Here is a 19,225-nt window from a genome sequence, read left to right as displayed (position 1 = left end):
GTGTTATGAATTATGATCCCTGGGTTGGATGCTTTGGTCTGCTAGAATGTGGCCCTATTTTGAAAATAGCAATTACACATGAAACAATTGACTTCGGTAGATTTATTTTGCGTACCAAATATGGCATGAATATAGAATTCAACTCCATTGAGGTTTGAGACCTAATGGAATATATAATCAAACAGCATTGTGATCAAGGTGATATACTGACCACAATGGAAGGTAAAAGATCATAATGAAAGCTAATGGAGATGCACTACAGAAATTCCTGAAGGAAGCTGCAGAGGAATTACAGGTGGATGACTATCATGCAATAGTAATTTACATAAAGAATCATGAAGACGCTGTGAGATCAGATTGCCACACAAAAAAAGAAAAAAAAACACAAATATGTGACCCCAACCGCACGGAATCTTTGACTAAAGTAACTGTTCATACATGAAAAAATGATTGAAAATACCAATTACGGCAGTCAAAGTCAAAATGCGTCATGTGCATTTTTCTTTCTTGCTCTCTGGGTATGTGTCATACTGTCATCATCAGTTAAACAGCCTTGAAATCCAAGTTCAGGTTTCTGACACATCTTCTCAATGCACGAATAACTGACTAGTGAGTTTCTGTTTGAAATGGAGGTGCAGCCTCATGGCCAGAAGCACTTCTTCTAATTACATCTGATGCACTTCTTCCAATTACATCTAATGACATGTCCCAATTCCCACTTCTACGATCCCAGCTCGAGTGCCGCACTCGTACCTCACTTCCGATTGCAGGAATCTGCGATTCAGAACCTATCGCAAGTTTGGCGTTGGGAATGCCTTCCATCTCACTGCAGTCCTGACTTCCCATTTCAAGATCAACATCCCCATAGTTGCGCCGCTGAGAGATCTGCAGGAGATCACTACCGATCTCAAGATCATCTTCTACTTTTGCCCGAGGGCCACCAGCTGGCTCTTCTTCCATCTGCCTGCCAAAGTTAACTACTGGAGCTCGTACTTCCTCTTGTACATAGGCTCTGAATTTGTGTTTTGAAGGTTTTGTCTTACTACAGAAGACTCCTAAGCAATTATTCAGACATCCTTGATCATAGACATTAGGCCTGTTGTCTGATCTGTATCGAAAGTTCTCGTATGTGGTCTGCAACATTGAAACATCATATTAGAGATTTGTACCATGACTTCAATGGGAAAAGAGACCTCGAGGCTCGAGCATATGACAAATAAACTCATAAGGCTATAATGTTGTTTTTGCATTTTCCATAGAAGCAATTAAAAATTGACCTTCCTGGAGCTTGTTGAGCATAGAACATATAGTATATCACTTATTCTAACCCGGCATTTGCGCAAGCCATCACAACCCTATTTATCATATTAGCGATTTGGCATGCTATAACACTTCTCTTTAACATTCAGTTTAATAAGCAGGCAAACAAAACCTTGTGTTCATGAACAAAAGTAATCACTAGACAAATAAATCACCAAACTTTGTATTAAAAAACTAACCTGGTTAGTGCAAATGAGATATGAATGAAATCCAGTGAGTCCACCAACAAACCAGAGGGCGATGAAACAGTATATCATAAGCACCAAAGATGCTGGAGAGTGTTTCAAAGCCTTCCACACTGTAGGATAGCCCTCCTCCATGAGGAACTTGATGTATAACGCCGACATTGCAAATACATAAATGCAAAGAAGAGTCGAGGAGGAAACAAACAGGAAAAAGAATCGATAATTGCGCTGCACAATGTAGAAATGAAACAAGAATGGTCAGAAACAAAGCAGTAAGAGACAGACTGAATCAAACTTACAATTAGATTTCAAGAACCATTCCTTAAAACAATTGCAGCAAGAACGATATTGTGAGCATCTCTCAATTTCAGATATGTTTTCCAGCTAGTAAATGTTTCAGTTGGTCGATCCTGTGACGTGCGGGGATTTTACAGGATTCAGAATAAAATTAATAGCTTCTTGCTAGTCCATAAATACTAGAGTATTAATACCTAAAATGTGTGGTTCCTAAATGTACTGAAGTTATGCACTATCTGAAACTAGTCATGGTGGAATTCCCCTGAATTGAAGTAAAAAACTGTGGGCTCATTATATGCATGTATAAGTTGGAACAGAAGCATGTCCTGCCAACTGGTGTTAAATTGGGATATAAAGAGCAGAACTATGCAAAATTAACTGAAGCCAGGTCAAAAAAGGTACAGCCACAGCAGTCCAGCATGAAATAGATCATTAATAATTCCAAGCACATCATACAGCAATTTTTGCACAACTGATCAGGCATGAAAGGTCTAAGGAGAACACCAACTTCAGCGATAGGGAATGAGTTATGCGTCCATTAACTAGAAGTGACTAATGCTCTTTAATAAGGCATGTTTGGCAGAGCTCCAGCTCCAGCTCCACCTCTCCTAGAGCCGGAACCCAACCAAACGGTTTTAGCTCCACCCTAAAAAGGAGCGGAGTGGGCTGGAGTGCTCCCACAAAATGAACGGAGTTAAATTTAGGAGTTCGAGCCTTGCCAAATAGGCCCTAAGTAGACAGCAACAATCATGTTAACCATGCCTTGTTCTATGGAGTATGATAACAATCATGACATGCTCCAATTGCTATGTTAACCCATTTATTAATAATTGTGCTCAATCAAATGGGTTTATTCCATCGTCCAGAACGAAATTGACCCTATCTTGCACAATCCATATAAAACTTATCATCCCTCTCTCAGCTCTTTGGAAGGATACATGTGAGATCCCGAGTTTGCTACTTACTAACAGTATTTAATAAAATGAATGCATAAGCCAAAGCCAGGAAAATACATTTCTTAAAACAACTAAATTTAACCCCAGAAACTACAATATATTGTGTATGGGTTATCTCTTGGTATACTTGCCCTCTAAGGTGTCAAGATAAATGTAACAAGTTAATGATTCTGTTGAGCTCATCAATTTTCATGAAAGCTGAAATAGCTTTAGCAGACAGAGAAATTGTACCTGTCCAATGCATTGTCCAACCCAAGGGCAATGATGATCAAAGCGCTCGACACAATTGTTGCATATTGAACAGTGCGAACACCGAGGGGGCCGGTAAATCATGCAGGTGTCACAATACTTTACTTTCACAAGCATCCCATTAACCATTATTTCTTTTACACGGGGAAATTGCAGCCTGCCTGGTGTGCCCCCGTTCAATGGATTGCCATAGGCAAACTCTTCCTCCGGTGGATGCGATGCGCGAGGCACAATGCCAGGATCCTGAGCTGAGGTGATGAACAACAAGGTAAGTACCTGCAAATGCACACAAAAGAAGGACAACAAAGCCGTATTCAGTCGAGTGCTCAAAATGCAGTACCATGTGGCTACTACCTGAAGGAACCAAACCAAGACATTGCACTCACATAGATCATGAAGAGTACTGCAACCGCAGGAATCGCATATCCTGCGTTGTAGGTGGAGAACTGATGCCGGAGATGCCGCGCAACGAACACGCAGAAGACGAGAACAGGCACCACGATGAGCGAAACAGAGACGAGCAGGGACTTGGCATCGGGTCCGAATATCAACCTCCCACCAAACAAGAACCTCTGCATATACGAAGCGAACCAACCATTGTCAGGGGCAGCAACACATCACATTGCACTCTGACATATGCAACAGGCCATCAGCACAGACAGAGCAACCCAGCAAATCTACTACTGCTCATACCTGGAAGCACCAAGAGGGTTCTTTTTTCTTTCTTTCTTTCAAAAAAAGAGAGAGGCAGCAAGAAACAGAATTTCCCGAGAAAGAGACTGTACCAATCGTCCACCCAAGATTCGGAGCTCAAGAGGAGGAAGCGCGAGCAAGAACAAGAGAGGTATGTGAGGGAAACAGGGGGGGTAGGATCTTACATTATTCCCTTTCCAAGCTTCGTAGACTCGCTTCTGCGGCTGCGCCATGGACGACGTCGGCGAAGGTCCTCCGGTCAGTGCCACTGCCCCATCTCAGACCGGCCCCCAAATTGGGTGGTGAGAGCACGGAGGAATCGACGCGCGCACGCGGAAAGGGAGATTCGGAGCAGAGGTGGAGGAATCGAGTGGGAGGGGAGATGGGCAGAGGCGAGGCGAGGCGAGGCCAAGAAAGAAAAGCTGCGTGCTTGCGTTGCCTTTGAGCGTGAGGTGAGGTGTACAACGGGTGCCTTTTTCCCTGCGTGAGGAAAAGAAAAGGATAATAAAATCAGAGAGACAAGCTGGCAAAGTGAACTGGAGTGAATTGCTGAAGAAGAAGAGGGAGTGCGTGCTGCGTGCTCTATTGCTCTTTTTGCAAATGAAACCTTGGATGTTATAGGAACGACACATATAACATTCAGCAGCAAAAGAACTTCGAACCAACCATAGCACATGTAAAATTGGTAGTGGTAAAACTTATCGAAGGTTTAACACTACCGTTAACTCGGCTTCACGGAGAACCAAAATTTCATAAGGACTGCTATTTAGCGCATATGCATTCTCATCGTACGCTTTTTCTGAAAACGTTCATCTAGAAAATTTTCATCTGAAAAACATTTAACTAGAAAACTTTCATCCGAAAAGGTTTTATGGGAATACTTTTATAAGAAACTTTCATCAAGAACTTTTTTATGAAAACTTTTATATGAAAAGGTGCATGCTATGAATAAATATGCGCTAAATAGTAATCTAGAATTCTTTTTCATTTGTATGAACCATTCAATACAAATAGGTTCAAGAGGATACACTGCAACTTGCAAAACTTAATTCATATCTAGAAGACATGTTTTCATCTTTATACCAACATGTACCTTCGTATTTAATTTAAGCTCCCATTTCACTCATATGGCAATACATTAAATCATTCTACAATTAATTCAACTCATTTGCATAGCCTATTGGTAAAGAACAAAGTGTTGTGACTTAAGTTATGAGTAATTAGCATGATCAAAATACACTTAAAAATGAAACCTTGCCTCCAAATTACTCTAAATTCTAGTCGGTAGCATGTTGCTACTCTCTTACTGATAATTCCAAAAATTTCTACTTCAAAGAACTATTCTTAAAACAATCCAAAAATGTGCGAGGGCTACGCGCAAAGAAAGCCAGGCAAGCAAACAAAAGCAAAAGGGCAGCAAATGCTCACTAGTCCCTGCACCGGGTCTAGGACGGGAGTTGCCAGGTCGCTGAGGGGCCCGCGTATGGTCAAACAGCCAGGGACAGTGATGGTTGCACGGTGGACCAGGCCCAGCCAGCGAAGTCCCCCTCCAGCTAGGAACATCAAAGGGAGGCAGGTGGGGCCAAGAGGACAGACACGAGAAGAGAGTCTACGACGCTAGGGTACTTTCATCCATTAGACTACTCGATCAAAGGGCAATGGTAGGAGTAATGATTTGCTCAAGAGTTGATTATAATTGCACGTGTGCTCACCAATCCATTCGCAAACAGAGGATAGCAATCATATTGTTTGACCGACAAGAACATATTTACTCTTTTTCCTAATCACAAAAACTTTCACTGTTATTGTATAATCAGGGTCTGAAACTGAGGAAACTGACACAAAACATATTTTTAACTCTCTCGGTTCAGTATGAACCGGCACATCTAAGAAAGAGATGGCAGCCTAGCAGGTGAGACCATATGGGCAAAGAAAGATTGTCCATGGTAGACCAGCATTATGCCATCCAACACCGATGTGGAATGTAGGAGAAAACTAGAGGAAATCCGGAGGCTTTGGAATCCTATGAAAAAGCTGCTTTTCAGCTGTCAAGAACCACGGAAGGACAATCAACTTTAGATCTCATTGCTACAGAGTCTGAGGGGAGAAAACACGCTGGATGGAACCTAGACAAAACTTTGATCGATCGCTACTAGCCTTGTCCCCAATCAAAATAAATCATTCCCCTTCATTTTGTTTGAAGGCAGAATTCTGCACTTTATTGCGGCATTCTATGTTTCTGCAGCGTTCAATATTTTAACGAAGCATTATTTTTTTCCATGTACTATTCTGTTCATGAAACCAGAAAAATCAAACCCACATTCGTTCTGTTCATGGATAGCAGAAGTGGGAAGATGGACCATTGTGTTACATTACGCAAATTCCTTAAGGCTTTCAGAACGATCAAACTCGAGAGATAAATGGGAATAGGAACAAAGGTAAAGCATTAAGGAGTACCCAGTACTGACCTCTTGCTGCTTAACTGCCATGGCATTAGAAGAACAGCAGGAGTTAGCTGGAATATGGGTTGGATGGCATCAATGCTGAACTGGTGGCTTCCGTGGTCCAGACTGGTACAGTACAGGATAATGAAGGTGATAGCTCGACCAAGAGAGCAAAACAAAGGCAAGAAGTCAGTGCCTGGAATGTGCATGTCCCAGCCAAATTGCCAATCACACTGTTACGTGTAGTAGTCTGAAGAAGGTATTAGTCACATCTAAAAAATTAAAAGCATGAAAGTCAGGTGGCAAGGGAGTGACCAGCAAAGAACACCTGAAGAACCGACTCATATCTGGAATAAACACCTTTACTTTATGCCCGGTTTGCCTTCTCTTTTCCATCTTTGAGATTGATAATATCTGAAAATTACAACATAATTTCATTAGATATGAATATATGAGTCCACAGTCCACAGAACACATAGCTCTTAGCAATCATACCATAGAAGAACGAAACAAAGTTTGCGTGTTTACAGGTTGCAGAATATATTACATGAAGTACATTTACTGAAAGATTATAATACTACAACATTTGTGTTTGCTATTGTAATGTTCTTTCACTCAATGTGTAACAATATAATTGTTGTTGGCTCAAAACTAAAAGAACAATTTCAAAGCAAACAATTGCATAATTTTTTTTAATGTAACAATCTGGTGGAAAATCTGTCACATATTGTTCATCAAGTCACTCTCTAACGCAAGTAGTGCAACACATCGCATCACCTTCCTTTTCTTTCTTTTTCATACTTCAAAAGGGAATCCGACACTTCTTGGTGCTTCAAGGGTTCAAAAGTGGTTTTCGGGAGCTCAAAGGCGAACTTGCATACGCTCGGTCGCTCCGCCTCCGGGGGCGACGCGGGCGGCGAAACAGGCCGCGCCGCCCCCGACCCCCTCCTCCCTTCCCCCACCTCGCCGCCGCCCGAGCCACCACCGGCAAAGCCATGCGGCTGCAAGGACAGCGGCGGCGGGGCTCTCTCTTCCCTCGCTCGCAGTCAAGCTGGTCGGGGCGCCGGCAAGACGGAGCTCAGGGCAAGGCGCCGGCGCCGAGGAGAAACCGACGGCGGCGTCCAGATCCAACGCCGGGATGCATGGATACGGCCCCCTCATGGCTGGATTTGTTGCTCCGGGCGGCAGAGAGCCGGGGACAGCGAGTTGGCGGCGTCGGCGGCGCTGAGGTGGCGGCGTCGGCGGCTGGAGTGGTGGGGGGGGGGTGGAGGAGGCGACGGCATGGCCATGTCTGCAGCGGCAAGCGGCGGCCGTGGCCAGATCTGGCCGGTCGGCTGGCGCCGGAGGTGGCTGCGATGGCTGGTGACGACGGCGACAGCTGAGGCAGCTGCTACGGCGGTTGGCGACGGCGGCAACTGCGCTGGCTGGTGGCGACGGCGACGGCTGAGGCAGCTGCTGCGGCGATTGGCGAAGACGGCGACGGTCGAGGCAGCCGCGGCGGGGACCATGCGGCGGCGGCACAAGCAGCCGCACCTGTCGTGGCGGCTGCACGCGGTGTCGGCCTGCTGCGGCGGGAGACCGGATCCCCTCCGTTGAACTGCTGGTGGCGGTTGGCGACGAGGCGGCGGCTTGTGGCGACAGCGGCTGGCTACGACGGCGGGAAACGGCGGCGGCGGTAGACGGCGGCTGGCTTGCAGCTGCCGCGGCTGTGGAGGCGACGTCTGGCGGCCGGGGACGTTGGCGGATGCGACAACGGCTGGCGGCGTTGTACAGACGATCGACGGCGGCAGCAAGTGGAGGCGTGACGGTGGGAGGCATGGCGGTCTTCAACGGCTAGCCGGGGGCGTGGAAGACAGGTGCACCTGGACGGCGCAACAGCGATCGGAGAAGGGTCGGAGGTCGGCTTGGCGCAGAGAGGCGCAGCCGATGACAGGAGGCCGGATTGGTGCGAGAGGCGCGTCCGGTGGAGGAGGCCGGTACGGCGCGAGAGGCACTGCCGGCGGCGATGGAGGCCAGCTTGGCGCGAGAGGCGCGGCTGATGGAGGGAGGCCGGATTGGCGCGAGAGGTGCATCCGGTGGAGGAGGCCGGCTTGGCGCGAGAGGCGCGGCCGGCGGTGGAGGAGGCGACCTCGGTGTGAGGAGGAGCTGCCAGTGGGTGTGGTGCGGTCTTCAGCGCACGAAGGCTGACCGGCGGGGGACGCCGATGCAGGGGTCCCACATGTCGACAGAGCTTGAGTGGTGGTGGAGCATCGGTGCGTCAGCCGTGGATTCGCAGGTGGTGAGCGGTGGGTGAAAACGCAGCTCGGCTGTAGCCGGACCGACAACGATGTCATTCCCCCTCCTGAGGGCGTTGTCGTGCTGTCTCACCCCTCAAGGGCGGTTGCCGGGCGAACGCCCAGTCTTGGCTCCTTTGAGCCCTGACAGATGGCGACGGCGGTTCTTCCGTCGCTTCTCTTCCTGAAGACGTCATTTTGGCATCCTCTAGGGGCCGATCTCGTCTATGTTCCTTTGTTGGTCTAGCGGCGGTCGGTCACGCTTAGCGGCGGCCGGTCCGGTGCTAGCCTTCTCCCGGGTGTGTGTGTTGGCACTGTCGGTGTGTGGGTGGGGTTTTTTTTTTCTTTTTCCTAGTTATGACCCTCCAGGGTTGTAATCTTGTAATTTTTTCCTGCTCTATCAATAGAACTTCGCACCGTCTCGTGGGGTTTTTTTTTCTTTTTCCTGGTTATGACCCTCCAGGGTTGTAATCTTGTAATTTTTTCCTGCTCTATCAATAGAACTTCGCACCGTCTCGTGCGAGTCGTTCAAAAAGAAAAAAAAAGGGAATCCGACAACACAAGATACTACTCCTGCAGGAATCTTGTCAACATCAACAAGAGGTACATAGAAAGCTGCAATCCGGCCATCAGGCAAAAACTGCAAGGTTCTTCAACTGAATCTAATACAAACGCATATCTACCTTGGATTTTCTGGATCCAACTCCTTCGATGCAAAGGCCAACTGCTGCAAACTCTTTGCTCGGAAAAAAAAAAATCTCCCAACCGCAATCCTGATCACACCCTTCCATTGTTTCTTGTGTGATACTGAAAACAATGAGATAAAGAAAAATAGCAGTAGCACATTGTTTCTTGTGTGGTACTGAAAACAATGGGACAAATAAAAATATTACTACTATCACATTAGATGGTTATAATTCTTTTCTGAAGAATTCTGAACCTATTTCTACAATTCTACTTGGTGAAGGCTGCAGGTTTCGAAGAACTGCTCTGTAGCTATATCAATCGTAGAAGTACAACAAGAACATGTAGTAGTACTACTGAAGTGTGCAAACTGCAAAGAGGGGAATATGAAAAGGTGGGAATCTGCTCTGACAAGTAATGGTCATTGTCATTTGTCAATCCAGCAGTCGTCAAAATCTGCTTTCAGCTTCTCAGAATGCGAAGACGTAAATGAATGAAATATGTAAGACAATGCCGGTTCGCAAATCTTCATTTTCAATTTTGGAGGGATTCGAAAGTTTTTCTCTGAACTACCAGTATAGTTCCTTACTTGTAGCAATGTTATAATCAATCATATAGGAGTAAGTAATACCTGCTGAGATTATCGTAACGAAATTGCCATTCATCAGGTGAGCAACCAGAATGCCCATGTTCAACCAACCTGGAGAACACAAAAAAAAAGTTGGGAAGCATAGGTTAACAAAAAGGATCATCAATATCATCAGTAACAACCATAGGTTAACAAAAAGGCCGCGTTCGCCATCTTCATCAACCCGGGTTTCGCATCCACCTGCGGCTTGGCTTCCTCGCTTGGATTTTATTACCCATATCACCATTCGAACTCGCGAATTGGGCAGCGGAACGGGAAGCAACCCCTAATTTTGGTTCGGCTCCATTCCCTACATCGAATCCGTTTGGTATGATCAGGGATCCCCTCCATCTCGAACCCTTTCGACGGCGGCGGTAGGGGGGAAAATACCTACACCTGCGACGAGGGCGCTTTGAGGGGGACTCGATCGGAGCGGCGCCGGAGTCCGAGCCCTCGCTCCCGCCGCCGTCTGAGAGGGAGGCGTCGGAGGACGGCGCCTTGGGGGGGATTCTTCGCCGCGCCTCGCCTCCACCTCCCCCTTCTTCACCCGCACCGCCCTTGCAACACCGGCCGCCGCCGCCGCCGCCGCCGCCGGCGGCAACGAAGGGCGCGAACGCACGATGAGAGCCCAGCCCACAGCCCAGGTTGTGCATCCGAAGGCCGGCGCAAGCGATCCACCCCCAAAGGCCCAAGATAAGCCAGTAACGGGCCAGATGGGCTGCCTCCCGTTCAACCGCGGCCATGTGAGCCTGCACGATCGCGGGGCATAACGCGCCACCGCAGCGGAAATAAGTCCATTTCACCTCCCTCATCTCTTGCGCTGCGTGAATAACATCCCTCAACCGGAAAAACGGGTATATTACCTCCCCAAAGTGTTAAAACCAGTACAAAACAACTCCCTCGGTGGTTTTTGACAGTGATTTTGCTGACGTGGCAGCCTAGTCATCGAAAAAATTGAAAAATTATGTGAGAGCCCACATGTAAGTGCCATTTCCACTCTTCCTCCACCACTCTCCACTCTCCTCTCTCCTCTCTCTCCGTGGACAGAGCACGGTCAGGGGAGGTGCCGGAGCGCGCGGGAGGGATGGGGACCGCCGGAGGATGTAGGCGCGCGCCGCGAGGGAGGGGCTCGCCGGCCACGGCGCCCGCGCGGGAAGGGTTCGCCTGCCACGGCAAGCGCAGGGGAAGCGGTTCGCCGGGATGGGTCATCGAATCACCGCCACTGCCGTCGCCGCCGACGAGCTGGTTCCTCTTGTCGCCGTCGGTCCAAAGGGAGGAGACGGAGACCTTGCTCCCCTTGTCGAAATCGGCGGAGCTCAACCTAGGCATCGCCATCGCCGCCTCTAACTCCACCTCCCGGATCGGCAAGACAACGCGGCGGCTGCGCAAATCCGGCAGCTCAGCAGCGGTCTCCGCCGCGGGAGGCCGTGGTAGTGGCCGGCGGGGCGATGAGAGGATCTAGTAGGCACCGGTGTCTCGACATCAGCGGCGGCAACGGGAGCCGTGGTGGGAGACGGCGGGGCAGCGATAGTGGCCATTGTCGGGCGACAGCGCCCGGGCTTGTTGAAGAAAGGGGAAGGGGTGGCGTCACCACAAGACCCGCGCGCAGCCGGCTGACGATCTCCTCCCCACGCGCGTCATGGCCGGCTAACGAGCTCCTCCTTCCATGCCGGCAAAGTTGTCGGCAACGTCGCTGCCGAGCAGCAGCAGCCGTCACGACTGTCCTGCCGCTCCCACCGAGCTCCCGCCGCTTTGCCGAGATCCTGCCGTCTCGCCACTCCCGCCGTCCTGCCGCTACCACCAAGCTCCCGCTGCCCCACCTCTCCCGCCGCCCCGTCGCTCCCGCCGCCTCGCCGCTCCCGCTGTTCTATCGCTCCCGTCGAGCTCCCGCCACTTTGTGATCCCGCCGGCGTTCCTACCACTGTCCCGTCGTCCCGTCGCTCCCGCCGTCTTGCTGTCGCCGAGTTCATTTATTATTTTTTTTACTCACTGACATGTGGGTCCTATTTAGGTTTGTTTTATTTTAGAGCCATATAAGCGTCACGTCGATGCCACATGGAAAGTCAACCGACACGTAAGTGCCACGTAGGACAAAACCGCCTCCGAAACCACCGAGGAAGGTGATTTGCTCTGGTTTTTAGAGAAGGAGGAGGCGTTATACCTGGTTTTCCGGTTGAGGGATGTTATTCACGCAAGCACAAGACATGAGGGAGGTAAAATGGACTTATTCCCACCGCAACGTAGTACATGATTCTCAGCCTCTCAGGAAGTTGTTACGTAATTTACTCAGAAAATAGTAATCAAAATCAGATTTGCTATAAAACTTCCGCAAGTTTTTTTGCCCTCAAAACTTTCATCAGATTAATAACCATCGAATCGCCTCAACATTTATACATGAAAGGAAAAAAAATGCTAGAAAGAATTTTTCGCACATGTTACACTTAAGATTTCTAGTTACGGTGTAGTTATAATACCGATACAATGTAATTACACTCTAATTATACTATAGTTGCATCTAATAGTTTTTGACTAAAAAAACTTGCGGCAGTTTTTTTAGATACTCCCAAATCAAAATTCGGTCAAAATGTGAAACACTGGAGGATGTAAAAATCCAATGGCACAAGTATTTTGCAAGAAAAGAGTGCAGCACACATGAATTTCTGCGAGATCCCTCGTTTCAGACACGACAGTGTGCCAAGAAAGATATCACAGAGCGCTATTTACCATACCAAAATTCAGGAAAGATCCTTCCAACCACCAGGATAAATAAGTGTAAACAAGAGGTACCGGTTATAGTATTGCTAAACCACTTAGGATGCATTCCTCATCTACTCACCAGACCAAACAATTCTCAAAACCAGAAAGATTCTATCATGTGAATCATTTCTAAGTTCTAAGTGAGCTTGTATCCCAAAGGTCATCCAGCCTACTTAGATGCCGAAGACCTTACATAAAGTTTCTGAATATTCTAGTCCTCAAGGTATGATTGTTACTTGTTAGAGCCCTACTCTTTCTTTTTGTTTTGCTTGCTATCTGTATCTTCTTCACAAGCTTCCTCCTCTTCCGCTTTGGACTCGTTGTACTCAAGGAGCTGGCAATGTAATAAAATGTCAGCAAGTATAGTCATAATAAAATACGAAAACAATAAAGGTAAAACTAAGGATACGCATAACAGAAACTAAACTACCCGGCCACTCCCACTCCCACGCCAGCAAGCATCAGCTTTCACATACACACTAGATACATATATTATACGTGGGAGGCGAGCCCTACTGGTGTATCAAGTCCTAGCTAGGATTAACGGAATAATTAACTATTTGCCACTCTTACAAGTGGTGCTAAATTATTTGCCACTGGACCCACATGTCATAGACAGTGAATGGCAAATAATTAATTGCCACATCTTAAAAGTGGCAAGAAGTTAAATGTCCCAGGATTAACCCCTAGAGGCAATCCCAGGGAGTAGGAAAAAAGTTCCCCACTGACGCACAGATTTCAGTGATAAGGATTGAGCCCATGCCTGGCTGTTCACTCCACTGCGAACCAGCAAACCAAGTGATTTTTATCTAGTGATCAAAAGATAGAAGGAAAATAATCTAGTCATTTTTAGCTAAAAAATAATTTGATGTTAGCAACAAAGAATATCATCCATGTTCAAAACTTCATCATGTTCTCAGCCTTTCAGCACCTGAATCGCATAATCTCTAACGATGTGTACAAAGCCATTTCATGCATAAATGGTACGGGCATTGCTCACAGCTTAGAAAATCAAATATTTAACAGCGTGTGGAACATAATAACTTAACCATAGCAACACCATTCTAACACTAACATCAAAATAAATACAGCGACTCTTCCAACAAATTATATCAACCATCCTATTGTACATAAAACTCCCACGTCTTTGCAGTAGCAATTAAGCATCGTGAACGAAGGCTATTAACTTTGAGTTTTTAGTAATGTAACAAAAAAAGGGGCCCCTTCAACAGAATAAATTACGCAGCGTACTCTCAAGTTTCAGGACAATGGACAGGTTGGGAAATACCATGGTCAGAGTTAACAAACTTACCGGCTTTACTTCACCATTCCACAAACAGTGAACAGCAACAAAACCAATCACACCAGGAACAATGTACAACAGAGCAGGCTGCATATGATGAGAAAATAAAGACAATGAAAGAAGAGGGGCATTAATATTTCAGAGATGACAGAAATCAGAGGCAACTTTCTTTTCCTGTTATAACTGGAGTCCCGGTTGGATCTTGATGTAATTTTATTTCCTTGTTTTTCCTTTTACAAGGTTTATAGCTTCCTTTGTACTACTACAAGTTTATACAGGGTGGAGGTGGTCTGGTGGTGTAGAGGTGGCAGATGCACCAACATAATTACCTTCTTTTTCCCCTTTTATTTATGTATGTATAACAGTTCATTTTGTTTAAAATAATCTGTATACAGTAGGCTCTCCCTCACTGTTTCCCTTGGGAAAAAAAGAGGCAACACGATGGCGAGAATCCTTAGTAACAGAACTCACCTGTGCAGCTTGGAACCAGTTCATCACTATTATTGTCACAGTCAGACCCACAGTATAACCCAAAAATGCACTATTAAAATAGCGGTTCTTAATTCCTCTTGAGACATCAAAACGCAGCGCAAGTGCCACAAATATACCTGGAACCAAAAGTAGAAGAGCATATTATGTGTCAATACAAGAGTTGCACCTTGCAGAATATGTGCCAATTTCATGATTTACACTATTGAATGGTGTGAAGACTGCTAAGGAAAGACAAACGATCAGTGGCAAGTAGCAACTAGCAACAACAAATTCTTCGAGCTTTAGTGCTAATAAAGACAACAAGGAGTTTAATGCATTATTCAGTAGAAGGCATCCACATGCATACCCTAACCAACCAACTAAACTAATCCCTGGAAAAAAAAATTAACGAACCAGGGTAGTGCAAATGATTCTGCTATTCATTTTATTTAGATTCAACTATAGAAAGTAATATCATAGCCAAAAACCAACATATATCCTCATTATAAAACTAAGTAGTTTGAAGACAAATAGCCAACCTTGTTGGCTTCATCTGGATAACAGAGCCAGAATTCAGACTCGGAGTACATTTTTACAAGCAACTCAAAGCAGCTGAAATGCTGAATTTACAATTATTTTCTGGCAATACACGCAACTGTACTCCTATTACCAGCAAATGGAACTAAAATTATATCTACATTATTTTATGATATAGTTGATTTGATTCTCTGCTACATGCCTACGCACCTTTAGAACCACAGGAGAAAAAAATAGGAACTCAAATGATGTAGCAAACAGATACAGTTTTGAATTGGGTTACTATTTTTAACAAACAACCCAGTTGAACTAACAGCTTGCTATAGATCATAAATTCAAACAAGTTCTCAATCTAATGCAGCTGACAGCCTGAATGACCCTATTCAACCAGAAATCACAGGCCAAATAAAAGTTGAAATAAATAATCTAAAGATTTTATTACTAACCAGGTATTACAATGTCACCAAGGCCAAGCATAGAGAACGGGCGTGCAGCATCACCTGTAGGAAATAGAAGCTGTGCAAAAAAAAATGAGCAGAACTAGATTAACCTTTTTTTAGAAAACTAGTATTTCTAAAACAGTATATTTGCAACCTAGAAAACGAATTCACACGGGATGGATTAAACTTAGAGCTAGGTCATATAGCAGCGTGCGTTGATGCATCAATGAAGGAAGCACGTACAAGAAGAGCTGTTCCTCCAATCGACGCAACAAAGCGGATCAATGTAGGTGAGCTTACTGACCATTCACACAGGGTTAAGGTTGCTGCCATGGCGGCTGCAGTGTGTGATTGGCTAATTAGCCACCGAGCACATAAAGAAACATCCAAAGAGTTTGAGACGACCATACAAACATACAGTAACATGGAGAGGGAGAAAACCTAGAGGTCTCCGGCGACAAAGAGGTTGACGAACAACAGGGAGTAGTTTCCGCAGATTGAGAAGCCAGATATTCAGGGCGAGTGGTGGCGGGCCGGAGGCGGAGGCGGTCGGATCTGGGAGAGGGGGAGCAACGAAGGGCAAAGACAGTAGGGGTCTTTGTGATGAAAATCAGGTGGTTCTAGGGTTTCTGTAAGGGGTCCCTTGGGCCGGTATTGTTATGGGCCCGATGGCTCATCCTTAGCCTTTCTTGCAACTGGACGGCACAAAAAAAGGAAAAAGCGGCGAAAAAAAAGAAACAGACGAAAATAACTACCGGAAACCTTACGTATTTTTTGATTAGGTATAGAAATGAATGGCTATTGCAACAAGAGTGAAATCAAGGAATACTTACCTTTATTGGAGCATCAAATGACTTGGCAACACTGACCATAACTGGAGTGAAGAAGACCCAGAAAATATCATAGAAAAAGAGTCCGCTCTGAATTAAAAGGGAATACCACGATACACAAAAGTTACAAATTAAAAATGCTTTACACAATACGGTGGTGTATACAAATATGGACTTTAATTTCGCAAGCAAAAGAAAGGCAACCATAAATTATAGCATATCAGAAAATTCAAATTATCATTGCCATGCTCAACTAGTAATGATTTTGATGGCTGAAATAATAAAAGGTGCTTTGACAAGTACCACCAGAAAATATAAGTTTCAGTTCAATACAAACAATCCATACCAAGAGAATAGCACCAGTTTTGAATGATCCAAGTGATAGCATCTCGATTCCCTGGATGGCAAAGAGAATCAGGGATTCAGGTTTCTCTACAAGTTGGTGGGAAAAAAAACATATCTACGAAACTTTCATACCGTAATTAATTTACTCATGCATATTAACATTATATCTCAAAAATAGCAATAAGATCAAACCTGAATGCAGAAAGAAATCCCCAGAACGTTGTTTGCTAGCCAATGCTTCTTCGCAGCATACCATATGCAAAAGAAAAATCCTGGGATCGATGCAATGACTTGAGATCTGGTAAACTCCACCGAGAGCGCTGAAATAAGAAGTGAATGAACTTAAAAGACCAGTAAACAAAGAAGTGACTTGCATGATACAATTTCAATGTTATTGAAAGGAGGATCCTTTTTTGCCATTTCAATAATTTCCTAACAAAAGGAACTGACATCCTAACAGCACCTATATGGTTCACTCAGGAAAACTGGATACCATATCCATACAACATGCTGTTAATGAAAGCATATTTAGATGCCACTAAATTGTTTAGGAACAATTTAAATACTTAACTTTACTCTTAACGTCTTTTGAATAAGTTGTGTTACTTGCTTGTATTAAGCGATATCATGTATTTATGATTTTGTAATACAGTACAGACAGTTTAAAGTTCTGCTCTAGGATGAATTGGTCTACTGGAAAAAGACACCATGTTCCCAAAAATAAAACCAAATCCTTTCTAGCTATGACACACAATAAGTATATGGATTATGTCGCCACAACATTGTTTTGATGTATGGCAAATTGGCAATACTAGAGATGCAACCAAATAGTTCCCTCATATAGTAGACTACTAATAGATAGGATTACATAGATGTATTGATCTGACATGATACATGATGGCAATAATGAGGTGTGAGTCATACAGTGGAAAAGTGGAGCGCGCCAAACAATGGCATTATCGTTCCATTCGTTTGGAAGAAATCGTTTTATGGAAGGCAGCAATGTTGCACTGCAAGAGAAAAACATAAACATTCTTAATTTCACAAAAACAGTATTAAGAAGTTACATGTGTGGAAAAACTCTTCTAATAATAGGATTTGAACTTACCAGAGAGCAGCGATGCCAAGAATGAAAAAGTAGGCAGTGAGAACAGTATTGACCAAATCTTTTGAGAGAAACTTGAATAGAAGGAAGAGGGACAAAAGCATAGCACTTCCCACCAAAGGAAACCGCATAGCATGTTCTTTGGACATTGTCTCCTATATAAGAAAAAGGCAAAAATTAAGTTATTCAGAGCCAGAGATACATGTAGGAAGTTGGATGAATAACCTATCACATTAGTGCCCAGCAGATGGATAAAACAAGTTCAAGCATATTGCTTACAGCGGGTGGAGTTGGCTTAACAGAACGGTAACAGCCCACATAGACGGCAAGGCATGCTGTCAGTATAACATTCGCATTGGGGTTTACTTTAACCACAAGTGGAGCCAAGCTCAAACCTGCATACAATGTAAGATGCATAAAACTGCAGCTCAGCAAATATTCAGTTTGTCCAAAGGAAAACAAAAATGGTTATGAACACCGCCAACACCACGATGGCTGAATTGAGCATGTAAATGTACCTGCAAGAGCCAAATTGGCAGCTCTCTCATGTGTTTTCATTGTCACGGAAAATATCAGGAAGATTCGTTCTGAAGTTCCAAGGTGAATCCACGAAAATAACGAAGCAACAGCCCAGATACTTCACGGTATTGTCCCTTCTGAGATATAAAAGAGCATTGGTTAATTATGGTTTACGAAGGTCAATAATATGCTAGCAAGATTTCGCCTTCCAGTGTCTCTACTCATTTAAAAGTATCTGCGAGCAATACTGTGCTCTACACCCACAACAAAACCTAATAAACAGCGGATAGACCTAACGATTTTTTTTCTTTTTTGAAACACAAGCTGCTATTAGCACTACACCACGCATCAAATAAATTCACAACAAACTCGACGGTTTGATTGGACGGAGACCAATCAATCAAAGCCCTGATGAATTTGCAATCTACGCGAGGGAAGTAATCGCAAGACCTTCAATTCGAGTCGAGACGAGACTTGAGGTAGGCGGGAGGAGGTCGGCCGGCCGCGCCTTCAGATCTGCTCGCCGGCTGCAGACAAAGAGTACGACCGGAAAGGGTTTGAGGAGGAGTTTGAGGTGCCGCACGGCAGAGGCCCCGCCATGGATCTCGAATCGGAGGAGGAAAAGGGGAAGCGGGGATGGTTGCTCGCGTACCTCGGTTGGATCGCTCGATCGATCGATTGATGGATGGATGGATCGATCGATCTGGTTGATGGCTTTGACGCGTCTTTCTCCCCCCTCTTCACCTCTTGCCAGCGAGGGCTTTGGGCGCTCGTCTCGTCCGTGTCTGCTCGCGTACGGTATCTGCGTAGCAATATGTATCTGTATATACGTTATGCTGCTGTATAGTTACTATTCTAACTTTGCCTTTTTCTTCGTTGATTCTAATCTGATTCTTTTCTATTGCAAACGAAATTACTACTAGCAATCAATAAAAACTCCAAATAAATGACTTTAAGGAAGACTACCGAACAGAATACCGTTGTAACGGAATAGCAAATATATACCGATCTGGTACTTTCGATACCGTATCATGCTGATGTCATCACACGTAAGTATCATATCTTAACATGATACACGTATGTACTTAATTTATTACTAAGTATCATGCTGATGTTAGCATTGTACCGTGGACATCAGAATCTGTATCATATTGATGTTAGATATTTCATTATAATAGTATATTGTTTC

The 19,225-nt window shown here is 45.1% G+C and overlaps 2 protein-coding genes and 1 long non-coding RNA gene across 3 annotated transcripts; all 3 read right to left on the bottom strand.

The window, feature by feature from the left end:
* Nucleotides 1-269: 269 nt before the first annotated feature.
* LOC127773220 (protein S-acyltransferase 8-like) lies at nucleotides 270-6,393 on the bottom strand. Its single transcript, XM_052299247.1, has 6 exons — nucleotides 6,169-6,393; nucleotides 3,886-4,180; nucleotides 3,394-3,579; nucleotides 2,990-3,283; nucleotides 1,500-1,733; nucleotides 270-1,134 (listed from the first exon to the last, which is right to left on the bottom strand). Exons 2-6 carry the CDS (start codon nucleotides 3,931-3,933, stop codon nucleotides 607-609), a joined length of 1,290 nt encoding a protein of 429 aa, XP_052155207.1. The 5' UTR covers nucleotides 3,934-4,180; nucleotides 6,169-6,393; the 3' UTR covers nucleotides 270-606.
* Nucleotides 6,394-8,975: 2,582 nt separating this feature from the next.
* Nucleotides 8,976-10,337, bottom strand: LOC127773222 (uncharacterized). The gene is made up of 4 exons (XR_008017548.1): nucleotides 10,120-10,337; nucleotides 9,931-10,039; nucleotides 9,733-9,801; nucleotides 8,976-9,224 (listed from the first exon to the last, which is right to left on the bottom strand). It is a non-coding gene; the product is annotated as an uncharacterized LOC127773222 (long non-coding RNA).
* Nucleotides 10,338-12,333: 1,996 nt separating this feature from the next.
* LOC127773221 (signal peptide peptidase 2) lies at nucleotides 12,334-18,839 on the bottom strand. Its single transcript, XM_052299248.1, has 13 exons — nucleotides 18,689-18,839; nucleotides 18,487-18,563; nucleotides 18,036-18,173; nucleotides 17,797-17,912; nucleotides 17,521-17,672; nucleotides 17,337-17,422; nucleotides 16,605-16,732; nucleotides 16,414-16,464; nucleotides 16,071-16,157; nucleotides 15,244-15,313; nucleotides 14,261-14,397; nucleotides 13,799-13,876; nucleotides 12,334-12,820 (listed from the first exon to the last, which is right to left on the bottom strand). The coding sequence occupies exons 3-13, from the start codon at nucleotides 18,073-18,075 to the stop codon at nucleotides 12,734-12,736; spliced, it is 1,032 nt and encodes a 343-aa protein (XP_052155208.1). The 5' UTR covers nucleotides 18,076-18,173; nucleotides 18,487-18,563; nucleotides 18,689-18,839; the 3' UTR covers nucleotides 12,334-12,733.
* Nucleotides 18,840-19,225: the final 386 nt, after the last annotated feature.

Source organism: Oryza glaberrima, chromosome 5 (assembly GCF_000147395.1).
Source record: "Oryza glaberrima chromosome 5, OglaRS2, whole genome shotgun sequence".
Taxonomy (NCBI): Eukaryota; Viridiplantae; Streptophyta; class Magnoliopsida; order Poales; family Poaceae; genus Oryza; species Oryza glaberrima.
The sequence above is the reverse complement of the archived record's forward strand: the minus strand, read 5'-3'. Positions and strand labels throughout refer to the sequence as shown.